Here is an 18904-nt window from a genome sequence, read left to right as displayed (position 1 = left end):
ACTATTAGCAACAAAATTGTATATGTATTGTTTTTCATGCTCTTATTGTCAGCCATTATTTTTAGCATTATTTAACAGTTCAGAATTGCATATTACAAATAAATAATTTTCATTGTAATTATATTAACATTGTTTACTCCTGTTTTTTTTTTTTTTTTTTTGTCTTTTAACATGCTTGTTTTTGGTTACCTAGTTTTATAATTGTTATCATTAATATATCAATACTGTGATTAATACTCCTAATGCAAATTTATTTATAATTGTTGTTTTTACTTATTACTGTTATTATGATTATTATCATTACAGTAATATATTAATATCATTATTATTATTATTACTACTACTATTTCCATTTTTATTATTACTATTACTATTATTATTTATTATTATTATTATTATTTACTTATTATTTTTTTTGTTATTGTTAATTTGTTACTATCTTATTAATTTTTACTATGTTTTTGTTAATATTTACCTTTATTATTATTATTATTATTATTACCTTATTGATATTTTATTGTATTTTATTGTTATTACCTTATTGATATTTTGTTATTGTATTTTATTATCATCATCATTGCTATCATTGTTATTGTTATTGTCTTCTCTCAATGTATAAATTACATGTTAAGTATTACTATATAGAATATACTTGTTATAGGGATTTTTTTTTTCCCTTTTTTTTTATCAAGAAATCAATATCTAGTAACATATATAGATAAAGGCTTCGTCTACTTTATATCTTATTTTTTATATTGAAACAATGTCCATAAAGAGCCATGGCTCGATGGACATAGGGTTTATCATATTGTGTGTGTTACATTATTTGTAATACAAATGGCCAATAAAGATATCAATATCAATATCAATATCAATATCTCTCTGTCTCAACTGTCAGAGCACTCTTTTTTTCTCTCTTTGACCATTGTATCTTTATCATATTTAATGATATCAATACTCTTGCTGTTATTAATTATTATTATTATTATTACTATTATTAAACTTTTGCTCTTATTATTATTAATATTAATATAGTGTTGCTGTTTTCGTTATTATTATTATTATTATTATTATTATTTAATTTTTACGTTACATATATAACTGAGGCAATTTATATCTACACAAGTAACTGAATGGGAACCTCTCAATAACTGACATCAGAAATTTACTAATGTAATAGACTAAGGTGCAAAATTACCAGGAAAAAAAAAATAATGGTTTTCATTTATCACATACTACATATTATATACTACTGATAATTAAAACAGTCATGCACTGCATAACTCGGCATTGTGACTGATGTTGGTGTGGAACAGAGGGAATGGGAGAGAGAGAGAAGCACATGAACACCTACCCAGCAGCTTGCTAACTGAACCAACATCCCCATTCAGACCACTTGTGAACCCGCTGATGTCACGGATGTGCATATCAAACACATTTTGAACACCTCATAGGTCGACCTTCTATTCCATGGGCCTTGGTTGTATCTTACCAGTCTCGTCCAGGCTGTTGACTGTCTCGCGTACTGTATCTTTGTGTTGTGTTCGCGATAACTTTTTTTGTTTAAGTAGTGATTCATTAAGCCCTTACAATGCCGCCTAAGCCCTGTGCCCCTGCGAAAGCTTCCTCTAGTGAGCCCAAGAGGAAGAGGAAGATGATGACCATCAGTGAAAAAGTGAAACTTCTGGATATGATCAAAGAGGGCAGAAGAGGGTGAGTGTTACGTATCGTGTGAAAGGGGGGAGAGAGAAAGAGAGAGAGAGAGTAAATGTATAATTACTGTATAACGTTTTATAATTAAGTAGATTTAAGTAAAATACTGTATATGTAAAGTATAAATACTGTTTACATATTTTAAACATTCTGGTACCCACATACACATACACGAAAATTCCTAAGGGGGCAAATCCTACTTCATGGTTTTTCACCTCTCGGGGGGGTTCTGGTATCCATTAACCGCGATAAGCGAGGGATTACTGTGTGTGTGTATATATATATATATATATATATATATATATATATATATATATATATATATATATATATATATATATATATATATATATAAAATTTTCAAATGGTATAACTGTAATTCATGTAAGACATTTTTTTATGACAAATGTCAGTAACAATTAACAATTTTTTTTTTCTTTTATTGAAACTGTATGAAATGACAAACTTACTTACGTGGCTGAGTCCTTATTCAAATACAGGGAGAGCATGCATAAGTGCAAGAGCATATATGAATATGACACAAAGAAATCTAATGTTTACTGCATGCAAAAGAACTCAACAAGATTATTCATGTTTTTCAATAGCAGCATTGGTGCAACTGAACAGTCTATAAACACTTTCTGTTCCACAATACATAAATTACTGTTTACTTATTAGGTAAGTCCTTGCTGCAGCTGACTCGTCTAAAAAAAACCTCATAATAATTGAAAAAAATCATGAAGTTATGCAATGCACACAAACAAGTCAAGTCAATTCAAAATTTCATTACAATATATCAATAAAGTATTTATCTAATAATTCAACATATAGATGAGACAAATCCCTATATTAAGATTTCTTTCTCTTTAAATAAAACTTATGCTCATGCTATCATACTTTTTTCATAATACAAGTATCATCATGATTCTATACTTTGAAGTATGTTTGACTATGTCTGCTAAAGCAAGGTTTCACATTACATGATATTAATTTTTGGTGTGACTGTGATCCTTATATGAAGACATCAAAATAGTATTTTGAGTGAACAAGTAACTATAATATCAAACATGCTTGATAGTATTGTAATTCCCTACCAATAAATAAAAATTGAGAACTTTCAGTTATATAACCTGTAAGATTTAAGATTACTACAACTAAATGTGTGTAAGCTTTTGTGTCTCCATACATGCTTGGCATCAAACAAATTGTTCAGGTATGAGCATTGCTGCAATATGAAAAAGAAAGAAAAGAAAAAAAATTATATATATATATATATATATATATATATATATATATATATATATATATATATATATATATATATATATATATATATATGATTTTCAGAAAAGCAGATTTTAGTGTATTCTTTTACAGAAATTAAAGATGGATAAAAAAATCCTTAATCACCTGTTAGTAATTTATGAATTTTGACTAAAACCGACAGGTAAAAAAGATCATTATGAAATTCTTCAAATTTTGTAAAATAAACTAATACATTTTTTCAGGTGCTGTCACTACCACCACTGTTACCATTATAGCTACCTTTATCCACAAACATATACCTCATCAACCATTTGACACCTACACACCCGATAGCTTGCCTTCACAACTCACTTTTCTTCTGTAGCAACACCTAACTGTTCTTTGAGTTAATAGAGTTGAGCATAGCAAGATAAGCAATATTATCAGGGTTACATTTATTAGTGTATGAATGTGACATTACCCTTCTTACCTCAATGTTATCCACTCCTAGTGAACAATATGGTTATAAATGCCTAGTGATAAAACATTAAGCGCCTCCAAAAATTTCCCTGCAACAAAGCTTTGTGTCATAGAATATACTGAACATCCTATATTAAGGACAACAGCAGTTATATTTGTGTTTTAGTAAAGACAAAATTGAAATAAGGCAAAAAGAGAAGAGATAATAGAATATGTGCAGGTGCACATTATGGCTCAACAATGTACCTCCCCAGACCATGATAACTTCACAATAATTTGCTTTAACTACCACTTATAACACAAGGGAATAAAAAACTGTAGAGCACTAATGAATGCACAAGATATTGAATCTCAGGTGTCTATAAGCAAAATTAGTAAAATTTAGAAGCAATATTAGAGAATAATCTAGATGGCAGCAAATAACCTAAGGCTAAGTTAACATTTTCAATTGCAAACAAAATATAGAAGCTAATGTTTTTCATGGTATAATAGATAACATTACCAGTTATGAGTCCAGCCCAAGTTTACAGAAGGAGGGAGGTAGGTCCCTGAAAGTGGTGGACAGCTTTGAAATACATGTCCAACTGTCTAAAACACTCCATTTAAAAGAAGAAGAAAAAAAAATCAACTACATTAGACTCTCAGCAAGTAATAAAGGGGTGGCAATAATGGAAATCTATATCACACTGATCAAAAACTCACCAGTTCACTACTTGAATGTAAAATCTAAACTGAAGACTTATAACTTCTAATTACTAATGCATTCAATCTAATCAGTAATGATTTTAATATTTAGAACTGGCAAACCTCATTACCTTTCATTAACAGTGAAGATAATCTAAAAAGACTTTCAAAATCTCACCTATGTTCCATATCTCATTCATTAACATATCCTTAGTAGTCTTATTCTATCCATTTTTTATGAATAATTCAGCTAATTTCTATTTATTCTTATTTACTCATTCTGCAGTCATATGATCAATAATTTTAAATAAACACAAGCCTAAAAACTCATACTATATTTATTTTGTAAAACTAAAGTGTAGTTCTTGAACAGCAGGGCATCAAAATGCACTACTGGTTCAAAATGGCTTTTAAAATCTTTAGCCAATGAAAACTAAAACTTGCTGGATTGGGGCATTAGCATTTCCTTGCAAATAAAGTTTCTGAAGCAGTTAGGGGAATAGAAATCTTACTCTTATGATCTTGAAAGATGTGCTAATTTGATATACATGTGTTTACTGTGCATAGTTGACAATCTAAAGATACACATCTTTGCAATTCAATAGAGAGACAGATAAAATGGAAAAATATTACATTTTATATATATATATATATATATATATATATATATATATATATATATATATATATATATATATATATATATATATATATATATATATATATATATATATATATATATATATATATATATATATTATACAGTGATACCTTGGTATACATGTACATCCGCTTTGGAAAAAGCTTGGTATATATCCTGTTTGGACGTAAGAAAATTTGCTTGGTATAGAACACCGAGTGCTGCCCTTGTTCATCTTTCTCAAGACAAAGCCACAAATGCCAACAGGTAGTGCTGTCATTCTATTTTTATTCATTTCATGAAACTGCTGTTTCATTCACTGTATCTGAAGGCATATAAGATGCATCTTTTTCATAAAATGGACAAAAAATTATCCTACATCAAGCATATACCTATGAATGAAGGGTCTCCAGTAGATCTGACTTTGAAATTTCCTTCACTCATACAAAGATTACAGGCAGAGAGTGATGTATCATATTTCCCACAATAAAATATGATGTAAAAAAATGTTGAAAATGAAAACGCACCCTTGTTAAGTGATGAGCCATGTGCGTTGTTGGTCTGGCCTGTGTTCTTCACCTTGCCTTAATGGTTAAGCCACTACCTCGCTTTCATTACTGAGATGATGCAGGATATTTTTACTATTATGATTGCTTCCTATTATTTTTTGTACCACTTGCTTGCTTTAAACATTCTATGCTTAAATGCAAAACAAGAAACTTTTCCTGAATATGTCCTGCTGAAATGGGAGTGTTTTTCATATGCCATCAAATACAGTATATATCTTGTGTCGAGTAGTGTGTACATTGCTTTATACAATTCTATCAATGTATTGCATAATTTCTTAATAACAATATAAATTTTTCATGGAAAATAGAATAATAGTTTTCTCTATTTCTTGAGAAAAATTGTGGTGTAAGTCTACAGATCTGGAATGGATTTAGGATGTATACCAAGTTACCACTATGTGTGCCTATATATATATATATATATATATATATATATATATATATATATATATATATATATATATATATATATATATATATATATATATATATATATATATATATATATATATATATATATATATATATATATATATATATATATATATACACATACACACACACACACACACACACACACACACACACACACACACTACAGCTGATATACTACTACTGTATATTAACAAAATTTGGCTACATTGTAATCTAGAGACAAATTCTTGCCTGGGCAACTCAAGTCTCGACTGTCCCTGTAAGGATCAACATCAATAATGCGGCGCTGATGTTTCTTCCGTCTTTTTCGCCGAATACTCCTATACATCGCTCCTGCCTGATTGCCCCATTCTAGTCACCATGCAATGTAAGGAAGGATAAAATATTTCATATTATGTAAAAAAAAAAAAAAAAAAAAAAAAGTAGTAATCAAGCTACCAAAGGAGATACCATGAAAAGCAGCAAACAATATGAGATTTGCACAGCCAATCAAAGGGCAGCAAAGTGGAATATAATGAAGTTCACTGTTGCTCATTACAGACAAGGCAAAAAGTAAAAAAAAAAAAATAAATAAATAAAAGTTTGATACTGCATATTTGGAGCATATTTGTGAAAGTGACTGGTGGGTGTTGACAAGTGGCATATGCCAAAAGTGACTTGCACAATACAGCTGATATCCCAAGGCTCCTCAAACTTGTTTCATTAACTTATACACCACATTTTATACTATATTTTGCACATTTTGTTCAACTAGTGATCAAACCCTTTGTTTATTACACTAGAGTATTTGGGATATGAGAAACCCTATTTGTAGGGGATTGCTTTAAAATAGGTGTTAAATACAAATAAAGATAGGGATAGATTACATATCTAAAACAATCACTCCAAGATTTTTCTCTTATATACAGTAATTGCCTCTGAAAGAAATTAATGGGCTATAATTCAAATTATATATATAATTTTATAGCTTCCAATTAAGTATTAAAAAATTCCACCAATCAGATATGTGTATATCTTTTCTTTCTGTTTGCAGCCACAAGAGTGGTTTGATGAACAAGTTGTTGCGTATCAATTACAATAACTTGTTCTTGTTAAACTCATCTCAATGTTAATCTGTACAGACCTCTACCATTCAGAAATTTTGGTTCAATGACAAAAAAAGTATACATACATACATACATACAGTGTATATATATATATATATATATATATATATATATATATATATATATATATATATATATATATATATATATATATATATATATATATATACTATTCTTATCAGCAGGTTTATGACCAGGTATATGACCAAAGTCCGACAGGATTGTTACGATTGCAAGCAATATCAGCTCTGCATGTATGAGAAGTGTAAAGCCTCATGCATTACCCACAAGGCAATAGATTAAAATATTTGCCATATACAAATATTTGGAATATCTTTATCATACTTTAGAAATAGCACAGATGAAAGAAAATAATGTATATATATCCTGCCACAGATTAATACAGTATATTAATTCCATTTTTTTTTTTTTTTTAATCTAAATCCACACCTCCAGAGCTCATGCAGGACAGTTAGAAAGGCAGCCACTGTAGTGTTTGAAGGTACAATCATGGTCAAGTTACCATAGTTGAGCAAAATATTTTATTTCTAGTATTCAGTATTCTTCCTTTGTTTTCACACCCTTTTACCTGTTGAGAGTCTGCTAGTTATTAGGCTTTGAAAAGAAACTGAGTAGATCAGAGGAGCTAAAATTGAAGATAAACACATAGCAGAAGTGAGTGGAGACTGTGGTTAGTCAACTTATGAACATGATTATCAAGCCCCAAGACAATTTTCTTGGATCTTTGTACCTCTGATTACTACTGCAGTACTGTATTAATTATCTCTGTAAGATTAAAAAAGTACTGTAAGCAGTTAGAAAAATTCTGGTGCTAAAAACTTACCTCCAAATGCAGTTTGCTTTTCTAAATTATTGGCACACTTTACTGTAATTGTGGTGACCATGACTGCCTTCTTGAAGCAAGAGTACCAGGGATTTTTGGGTTGGTCTAGGACTAGTTCCCTGTAATGGATCAAGATGAATATGACTTACACTATCAAAACATTATACAGTAATTCATTATGATTATATGTTGAAGCTTTTTCAACAAGAGATAGAAACAATTTATTATCATTACACTTTGATTTAAAGGGTAGGTCCAAGGATACAGGTCGGTCCATTGCAATTGTCATTTTTTATTTCCTATAATTCCAGCAATGGCTATGCATATATAATAAACAATATGTACTTACTCCACAATGCTGAAATTCTCAGTGATCACTATCTTAATGAAAGTTCAGGAATTACAAATGGTATATCACAAAGTCAAAAAATTGCAAAATGAACTAACAAATAGATATATAAATATATGAAAAAGACACAACTTACTTGGCATCAGGATCTTTTGAGGTGAATATTCTCATAAGAAAGTCCCCTGTCTCATCAGGCTTGAAAGTTGTGGGAATTATGACATAGCGACCCTGCTTCAGCTGTTCTCGTAGGAAGATTGATCGAGTGCGGATGTAGTCTGAGGTGGCAACTGCATCATGAATCCGATGGACTCTGTATTTTCTGTTTTCTTCAACCTTACAGAAAGTAATAAAAACAACTTATTTTACATCTAAAACTAAAGATATAAACAATACTCAGTAAGCTATATCTTACTCCATTAAGTCCCCCAAAATTCCTTCTTTTATGAAATTTCATAAACCATTCCAAGAACCACTCAGTGATGTGCAATGACATATTAACCCTTCAGTCTGTACATGTCTTAAAAACATGAGGACAATACATCAACTGTCTCAATCTAGAATTTACTAGAAAAAAAATATCTAAAACATCTATTCTATTTCTAAGCATGGGCTAACTAAAGACACTACTATACATAAGTTGGCAACACACCCTCATTATATGGAAACCTATGACAAGGTTCTGCATTCCTTCCTGTTTATGTTCTCTTGCATCTCTCTGCATCAGTTGAAATATAACATCATCTGTTTCTTCTCTGACATCAAACCTGAGAAAAAAGTTCTTTTAAGAACTCATTTCAATTTACACATTATTAAATTTTCCAACAATAAAAAAATTATAAAACCAATATCAATGATCAAGTACTTAAAAAATTTGTACTACTTACCTATATTGTGGATTACGTAAAAATGTTTCTTTGTGGTTTGGACATCCACCTGCCCTGTCTGTGTTATGACCTCGCACACCAATGGTCCAAGAATTGAAGAAAGTTGTCTCTTGCCAAGTTTTACTAAAGCTTAAAAACTTTGTGTTGATGAGGAAACAGATGGAAAGATCTGTGAAATTCTCCAGGAAATCTTCAAATGTCATCCTGTATGGATGTAGAAGACAGCAACAAGATTAGAATATGGTTATGGTGTTCTGCATTTTCTTTAGTTTAAGAATAAATAATAAATATTTAAAGGGGCTCTTCCTCTTTCTGGAGAGAGAGAGAGAGAGAGAGAGAGAGAGAGAGAGAGAGAGAGAGAGAGAGAGAGAGAGAGAGAGAGAGAGAGAGAGAGAGAGAGAGAGAGAGAGAGAGAGAGAGAATCTTCTTGGTTTTTGTAGAATTCAATTATACGTTGTATCCATTATGACAATTACAGAATACATACACACATACTTAAAAATTACTCACCAGAATTCACCATCATCCTCAAAAGTAAGGCCAAGCTTTTGCCTCTCTGAAGCTGAGACTTTTGCCCATTCAGGTGATCTGTACGATAAAGTTGGAATCTTTTTTATTTTCAAGTTGCTTGACCTTGGGTACTGTACATGCTTCACAAAGAATCAGTTTAATTCTATTTCCTGACACTCACTTTTTTTGTGACACTTTATTCCTAAAAAACTGAGTTTTCCATTATTCGGAGAAATATTACTATCTCTTAAGTCAGGGAGATTTTCTATATTCCATGTAATACTATGAATTATCTGAAAATTTGTCCTCAGAAGATGATCATACAAGTGTTATAGCAACATCATATTATTGAAATGGAAATCATACACTGTAAATAAAGATATGTACAGTAAGCCCCCGCACTTGGCGAATTAATTAGACTGGCGAAACTACCGCCAAATGCAAATTTCGCCAAGTAAGAGTTCTTCATATCATATAGATTGCCTAATAAAATGCCTCAATCCGTCTTAGGTCATTGCCAAAGTCCCTCTTTTGACCCCTAAAATACCATCTTTCAAGCTGAAATAAAATCTTTCAATAAACAATAAATAAAGCTAATAAGACATGATATGATATAAAGGCTGTAATTCCCGTTTTTCCACCTGTTTCCTTTACCCACTTTCATCCTTGCCACCACCACCATTGTCCTTACCCCCACCAGCACCACCTGTTGCGCTGGTAGAGGCCATGTTGGCGGTAAATCGTCAGAATTCATGCCCACGCTAGCAGAACAAAGGGTAGCACAAACAAAATGGCTGAAGGGGACTCTCACACTGAATTCTGATAGGTTTAGAGAGAGGTCTAACATCACTGGGGAGCCACATGGTTTGCCCTTTGAACTGAAATCGCCAAGTGTGCACTCCACTCGGTGGTCCGTGACCACCCTACCACCAAAAGTGAATTTCGCCAAACAGAGATTTGCCAAGTGCGAGGACTTACTGTACAACAAATTTCAGTACATTATACAATAACACTGTTTCATGATACATAAGCCCCTTAAAACTAATAGTTTTTGATGAGTTTATAATTCTTTTTACTTGTCTTACTTTTTAGAAAAATATATAAATCATAGTAACTCCTTATATTCTTTTGTCTTCAAATAATGATTTGGCTGTCATGGCACTAAAATTCTTTGTAACTTGTGATAATGTCCCCTCTGCAATTCCCCCATGTCTGTTTGATGGTAGAATGCACTAATGTACCGTACATACACAGCACATGCATAGTGGCAGATTAAAAAAAAAATGTCTTTCATGGATTTTTTAAAATTCAAGGTTTCAATGGGCCATGTATAATGAGCACCATTTAATACCTATTGTAGAGTGAATTATTGGATACTGATATTGAATTTTGAATAATAAAAAAAATATAAAACATAAAAGCTGTTGTTTAAGTGTTCCTCATGTATAATATGGTTTAAGATATTATCTGATACATGCAGTGTGTAATTCATCACCAACACTGAGATGACCACCTTAGTGTATGAAACTGTCAGGAAGATAAACCAAGAGGTTGTTTATTCCTTCAAGTTAAGAGGAAAGCAGTAACTAAGCATTGAATAGCAATTCCAGATATATTGATTTATTTTGTTATGCTGGCATGAAATTATGAATAAATCATAGAGAATTCCATCATATGACACATCTGTATTTTGGTTTTCATATTTCAGAATTGTAGCCAAAGAATTCTCAAGCTGTTCCCACCTTAAAAGAAACTTCTGTTCCATTAATTTTGAAAAAAAAAAAAAAAAAATCTGAATATACAGTACAAAAAAAATCAGAGCACTTGTAATTTGCATAGGAAGCTTACAGAAAATTATACAATTCATAATTAAGTTAAGGGAACTACAGCAAAGGCAAACATTATGTTTTATATCGCAGAAAACAGAAACCTGCAGTATATATCAGTAATAATCAGCAAGATAGAAGGAAAAGTTAACAATTTACTACTTTTTAGCCATTTACACTTACACCAACTGCAAAAGCCAATACCCAAAAGAAAGCAGTGGAGATAATTTTGCAGTCTGCTTATGGCTTGTTTTAAAATCAATCCTGACTATTGTGAAGAAGGTGTTCTCCAGTATGTATTGTTTCATAGTTTGCACTGTTTCCATTAGCTTATCAGCTCTCACATAGAGTGAGGATTGGTCTTCTCTCTTCCGAGAGAGCTAGAGTCTAAGATAGATTTCAACTTGATTTTCATTCCATATTTGAAGGTGCCTTAATCATGGAAGGATAGAAGTTATATGATCTGATCCTCAGGCCTGCACTGAAGACCACATGCTATTCACAGATCACACTTCCAACTCCTATACTGACTAAAACCCTATGACAGGCAAATTTGCTCCACAAATCAGAACAGCCTACAGGGTACCTCTATATATAACAAAACTGTTCTCCAAAATGCATAATTAAGTATAAACACATTAAGTTTATTGGCTGTTAATTAACTCCTTATATATAAAATAATTATTATCACAGTAAAATTTCAACACTTTTATATAGTTTCTAAAACAGAATTATAGCATGCATAAATCTTTGTGATTTAACAAACTAATTAGGAAGACTTAAAAAGACCACTACCACCTACATTAGGTATTAGGTGTCTACTGAAAACTAAGAAAAATAAGTGTATGACAAAGCAGCAATGTTGGTCACTGGTAACCAAAATTTAGCTGACAACGATAATCAGATAACTGCAATTTTTAGGTCTCATAACCTGGTGATCTAAATGAATACCAACAACTTAGAATTACAATAATACAATAATGAAAATATTACAATAGAAATATAAGAACACAAGGAAAAAAAACCCATTGTAATTTATAGAAAATGCCTCCTCATGCTATACTTTGGAAAAAGAAAACATTATTTATACAAATTTTGTGTCCCTTTTTTGGAATAAAATTTGTTTCCAAACCATTCTAAGTAATATTCTTGTCAGGCATTACGTATTAGGATGGGAACTGAAAGAACAAATTTCATTACAGTGGTACGTTGATATATGTCCACTTTGGAATAAATCCTACTTGGTATGTGTCCTGTTTGCTGGTACATAATCTTTGTTTGGAATATGACTTGCTTACCTCGAGACAATGTCACAAATGCCCACAAGCAGTTTCCAGGTTTTCAACTAATTCCACCAAACTGCTTTTGTATCTATACTATATTTCAAAACATATAAGACACACCTTTTTCACAAAATAGCTAAAAAAATTGCCTTGCGCCTTACATGTGAATGTGACGCTTCCTATAGATTTGATTTTTATCATTTTCTTCACCCGTTCAGCCAAAAATTTACACCACTGTATTATAGGCAGGGGTGCTATATCATATTTTTCAACCATAATATGATGTAAGGAAATGATGAAAGTGGAAACACAGCCCTGATGTGCCAAATGTGTCATTGACAACCCAATCTGGGCTACATTCTTCACCTCACCTTAGTGACCAGGCCACTATCTCTGGTTTATCATTGCAACCATGTCAGATATTTTTGATTTTGAGATTGCTTGCTTTTGTTTACATGTACTACTAACTTGTTTTAAACATTACATGCTTAAATATATATATATATATATATATATATATATATATATATATATATATATATATATATATATATATATATATATATATATATATATATATATATATATATATATATATATATATATATATATATATAGTATATATATACACACTGTCAGCAGTTGAAGTTGTGACATTCTGTTAAAGTGCGCAGTGAACACATCTAAACTCTAAACGCTATATATTCAACATGCTCTCGCCTATCTCAAAATTGTGAAAGCCTGCATACTTGGGATAAATGTGTAATAATGTGGTAGCAACACCACATCAGTAACTCAAGGTCATGTCTAGTTACTAGGTATCCAGTTTCCAGCTAATTTCCCGCCCTCACGTTCATCACACTGTGTAGACAATAGCTGTCCCAGTTTTCCTCTGAAGGACAAACATGGCTGGAACCACCATAAGCAAGACAGAGAGGATCTGTATCATCACACTAAAGCAAGCAGGAATGAATATATACACTTAACCCTCAGCTATCGCGCCCAATTGGGACCGAAATAGCCGCGCCATAGCTGAAAACGCGATAGCCGAATTGATCTTGGCGGGAAGGTGGTTTTGGCCAATAAGTGCTCAGATATTCCATGACGTCATGGCGGGGCACGCGATAGCTGGCATCTGAGGTCGCGATAATGAAATTTTAGCAGCTCTTCATGGATGCGTGATAGCAATAAAACGCGATAGCCAAAGTCGCGATAGCCGAGGGTTGACTGTATATATATATATATATATATATATATATATATATATATATATATATATATATATATATATATATATATATATATATATATATATATATACACTCAACCCACGAACCAACGGACAAATGCGTGCATGACCCTGTCCGTAGATTGCAAAAGTCCGTTCTTTGCAAAAGTACGTAAAAAACTGTATAAAATGTACGTAAAATACGTAAAATTTTCTAATTTTCATATTAGTTCAAGCTTAGCAGCCACTGGAAGACCCTTTCGATTATGCTTCACTGGTTTACTAGGTTTAGGAGGCATTTTGGATAGGTTAAGCACTCGTGGGAAGGATACAAATGCATAAAAAAGCCGTGGTAAGCACTGGACAATGTTTGCTGTTGGTTGAAAACGCACAGACTGAAGATTAAACATGGCGGCCAACAGCTGATGACGCGACTGACCCGCCACCTACCGGATAATAATTTGCCGGAAACGGACAATCGCGAGCATTTTAATATTCGTCCGTAGATTAAACCGGACTTCAGAATTTGTCCGTAGTTTCCGAAATCCATTGATGGGAGGTCCGTTGTTTCGAGGGTCGAGTATATATATATATGTATACCTAGCTGAAATAGGTGTGGCTTATATGACATCAAATATGGTACTATGCATTTTAGTAATAAGCAGTTTTGTAATTATCTTATATAATATCATTAATGTACTTTATTATATAATATGCCAATAAAAACAGGATTTTTAATTGATGGGAACAGTCTAATAAAATTTCCTTTTATTTCCTACAGAAATAAATTTGTTTGATTTATGTGTTTTGCAAAAGTTTAAGGATTCAGAAAGGATAATAGATATAAATTGAGGTGCCACTGTACATCTTTTACAGTACAAAATTGCACTTATGATACAACTCTGAATGTGTTAATATGCAAAAATAAGTAAATAAATAGAAATAAATAAATAAATACTAGTCATTTCATGAATAAATAACAATTACTGACAAAATAAAGCAAAGATAATGAGAAATAGCAGATATATATTATTTACAAGGGTAAGAGACAGTTACTGCAAGTTTACTGATCAAAAAATAAGAATGGAAGTTACCCTTACATGATATGAGTACATTTTTTACAATTGTGTTATCAGATTATCGTTTTAGTGACCAACTATATAAAAGCAATAACATAACGAGGCAATACTATAAGTCACTGACACAAATTACTGTCTATAAAAGTGCAATTTGTGCAGAAGCATACAGGGATCACACTGGTGCAAGTAGTCACCTGGAGTACATTCTGGTCAGTTGCGAGGTAGAATACACAAACCCACTTCTCTCTGTACTGTAAAGCAATGCCTATTTGATGACATCAGCAAACTGCACTCAAAACATTCTAAGTTGATAAGTGGGTATTCATATCAAAAGACACTACCAAAGGAATAGCATTAAAATCTCTGAATGACCATACTATATTCAACAATGGTCATTTGGTGGTCTGCATCAAGAAAATTATGCTGGAATATCAAGGTTAACAAGAAACTTTAATGAACTACTGCTATCTCATTTGAAAATTAAGTGCAAATAAAAACCATGTTCTTGTAAACATACACCACTGAAGATCACATGATAGTAGTTTTAAAGGTGAGTTAAGGATTTGTCAAAGATATATTGAATTGTTGTACATCTAAATATGGGCAGCATTAGATAAACAAATGTGATTTAAATCTATAGTAAATGATGCAGAAACCAATAAACTAAGACTTTAATATTTTCAGCCCAAATGAGTTCAATGGTTGAAATGCCACTCCCACTGGTTATGTAGTTGTTGCCAGGCTGCAAGATCACAACTCAGCCAATGGTCTATAGTGAAAAGTGGTTACACCATGAAAGATTAAAACCCAAATCTTTCTGAGATGAATGTTGAAAAAGCTAACCATTTCAACATTATGCTTCCATAAATTTAGATGTTATTCTTTCTTTCTTTTGATTCCAAGTTAGCAAAAGGAAATATAGGTAAGGCTTTACTGGAATTATGAATATGCTCCATAAACAACTTGAGACAGTACAATGCAAAAGTGTACCATATAACAGAGACTTTACTCTTCTACCTCAAAATTGTCTCTAATGTACTTTATTCCACACAAATGATACTCTGCTTCAGTATATTAGACAGTGATCACATAAAAATAGCAAACTAAGAATTCAATTTTAAAATCATAAATAACAATTATTAGCAAATATAAATAAATAAATAAATAAATAAATCAGATAAATAAATCAAAGATAAAGATAAAAAAAAAAAATAAATAAAAAAAAAAATAATAATTTGCTTTGTGACAGTATAAAATACTCTCAGTACACAGTCAGTGCAGTGCAAAGAGCAACAACTTACACTGCACTTTACCTTTCCATCCTGAAAAACCTGAGACCAAGCATGGAAAAGAAGCAAACATTTACAGCAGTCTGACATGGAATGGTACAAACCTTATTAGGATCCTGAACTTCTCAAAGTGTGAAATGCATCATAATAAATATTTTATAATAATCAGGGCACAAGCATTAATAAACAATCAAAAGGTAAGATAAAATTAAATCTCTGAACAAAGAGCAACTGCAACCAGCAATTAAAATTCCATCAAGAAAATCTGCAATGTCCAAATTGAAATATATTTAGTGAAAAAAAAAAAATAGGTTGTTATATAGTAATATTAAGTATGAAAAATCTTAGAGTTCATTTAGTTATGCAGTAAGTAAAGATAGAAGTATCATGTACAAAATGTAAAAATGAAAGCTGTATTTTCTGTTTCCTATAAAAGTGAAGCATATTCCCAGACATATACTAATGGTGGTAGGGAAAGATGGGATGCCATACATATTGTAGACTTTAGGTTCCAGCAGTACCATGAGGTGAGAATTGTCATCATTTGCAATATTGAGGCATGCCTTGGGAATGGCAACAAGTAAAGTTATAGATCTGCATAAGCTATAATGTTTGAAACATTGAGGCACTGCTCTAATCAAAAGCAAGTATGCTCACACAGTCAGCACAGCACTATGCACAATGATCCATGTGATTTATTGGCAGGTTTAATGGACTTAGTGGTTACTTTATATGCTCACATAATAATTTCTTTCTGGCAATAGCATCATGGGAAAGCAATCTACAATGACTGCACTAACATTTTCACCTGTGCAGATCTTTCTTGCAATATTGAAGAGTAAATTTTTTTTTTTTGTCTTGTTTCAATGTGGAAATAAAAATGCAGAGGAGGAGGATCCCAATCTTTTTGCTGTGTTTCCAATGTATTTACCTAGTTTTACCTAGTTGTAGTTTTACAGGGCCTGGGCTTTACACTTGTGTGGTCCCAGTCTCCATATCTACACTTATCCAATTTTTCTTTAAAACTATGCACACTCGTTGCTGACACCACTTCTTCAATCAAACTGTTCCACGTCTCAACACATCTTTGTGGGAAACTATATTTTTTAACATCTCTCAGACATCTTCCCTTTCTCAGCTTCTTACTATGCGATCTTGTGTTTGAATGTCATATTCTTCTCTCAGGATCGATTTCTCATTATCCACTTGATCCATTCCATTGATCAATTTATAAACTCCTCTCTCCCTTCTCTGTTCCAGGGTTGGTAGATATATAGCCTTTAGTCTCTCCTCAAATGTCATCCCTTCAAATTCTGGAACCATTCTTGTACCCATTTTTTGTAGTCTCTCCAACTTCCTTATGTGTTTCTTTTTATGGGGGGTCCACACTACTCCTGCATATTCCAATCTGGGTCTTATTATAATACAGTACTTATCAATTTCTTCATCATTTTTTTGTTCATGTAGTGAAATGCTAATCCAATATTCCTTAGCAAATTATATGTCTCTCTGAAAATTCTATCAATATGGCTTATCGGTTGATTGTTTTCTTCCATCATCACTCCCAAGTCCCTTTCCTTTTTTACTTTCTCCAGTTCTACTCCATCTCCCATCATATAGATTCCCACTGGTCGTCTTTCACTCTTTCCCATTTCCATGACATGGCTTTTGTCCACATTGAATTCCACCTCCCACTTTTTACTCCATTTTTAGATCTTATTTAGGTCTTTCTGCAGTATTTTGCAATCCTCTTTTTGCTTTATAAGTCTGCACAGTTTCACATCGTCCGCAAAAAGATTTACGTAGCTGTTCACTCCCTCTGGCATGTCGTTTATATACACTTAATCCTCGGCTATCGTGCCCAATTGGGGCCGAAATAGCCGCGCTATAGCTGAAAACACGATAGCCGAATTGAACAACTAATGGTGAAAATTGTTATTGGTCCTGCAACCACAAATTTTACTCCTAATATCCCTCATTTTTACTTCTTTTTAAATTAGTGTATAATCCATTGGTACCAATTAAAACATGTCAAGGTTATAACATAAAAAAAAAAAATTACATCAGCTCATTGTATTTACTAGAGATGTACCGATGCATCGGTATCGGTATCAGAATCCGCGGTATCGGTCCATTTTTTGGGTATCGGTATCGGCTTATTTTATGCTGATACTTATGATACCTAAAAGGAATTTACTACTTAGTGATATATTCGATATAAGATATTGATTACTTTACCTTTGCAAATGGCTTCAAAAAGCTTCTAGAATTGCTCCTATTTCACAAACGTTCTCAGAAAGACTTACAGCATCCCCCAAAACAAAGCCTCCCATCTGATAATGATCGCCATCCACCAACTCATCCTGGTGTCCAGTGTAGTAATCACTATAAGTAGTAGTATCGGTATCGGTAGTATCGGTATCTGCCCAATTAGGTGGTATCGGTATCGGTATCGGAATCGGCCAAAATTCTGGTATTGGTTTTGGCCAATGAGCGCTCAGATACCTCATGACGTCATGGCTGGGCGCGCGATAGCAGGCATCTGAGGTCGCGATAATGAAATTTTAGCAGCTTTTCATGGGTGCGTGATAGCAATAAAACGCGATAGCTGAAGTCGTGATACCCGAGGGTTGACTGTATATGAAAAAAAGAATTGGCGCCAATACTGACCCCTGTGGCACTCCACTTTTTACTGCTCTCCACTTGGACTTCATTTCTTTAACTACCGTCCTTATTTCTC

General features: G+C 32.3%; 1 protein-coding gene across 11 annotated transcripts in view; it reads right to left on the bottom strand.

Moving 5' to 3' along the window:
• LOC123517109 (calpain-5-like) overlaps positions 1–18904 on the bottom strand; it is a 67427-nt gene that overhangs the window by 8360 nt on the left and 40163 nt on the right. For 7 of the 11 annotated variants that reach the window (XM_045277007.1, XM_045277018.1, XM_045277012.1 and 4 more), the window contains 6 exons: positions 15070–15126; positions 9460–9537; positions 8950–9153; positions 8715–8829; positions 8202–8398; positions 7717–7835 (listed from right to left, as the gene is read on the bottom strand). In XM_045277007.1, coding sequence (XP_045132942.1) covers positions 7717–7835; positions 8202–8398; positions 8715–8829; positions 8950–9153; positions 9460–9537; positions 15070–15126 — 770 coding nt within the window. Of the gene's footprint in view, positions 1–5928; positions 6118–7716; positions 7836–8201; positions 8399–8714; positions 8830–8949; positions 9154–9459; positions 9538–15069; positions 15127–16188; positions 16207–18904 lie in introns of those variants that run through there. The other 4 variants (XM_045277015.1, XM_045277016.1, XM_045277017.1 and 1 more) reach the window with 3 other exon arrangements.

Source organism: Portunus trituberculatus, chromosome 41 (genome assembly GCF_017591435.1).
Source record: "Portunus trituberculatus isolate SZX2019 chromosome 41, ASM1759143v1, whole genome shotgun sequence".
Lineage (NCBI taxonomy): Eukaryota > Metazoa > Arthropoda > Malacostraca > Decapoda > Portunidae > Portunus > Portunus trituberculatus.
The sequence above is the reverse complement of the archived record's forward strand: the minus strand, read 5'-3'. Positions and strand labels throughout refer to the sequence as shown.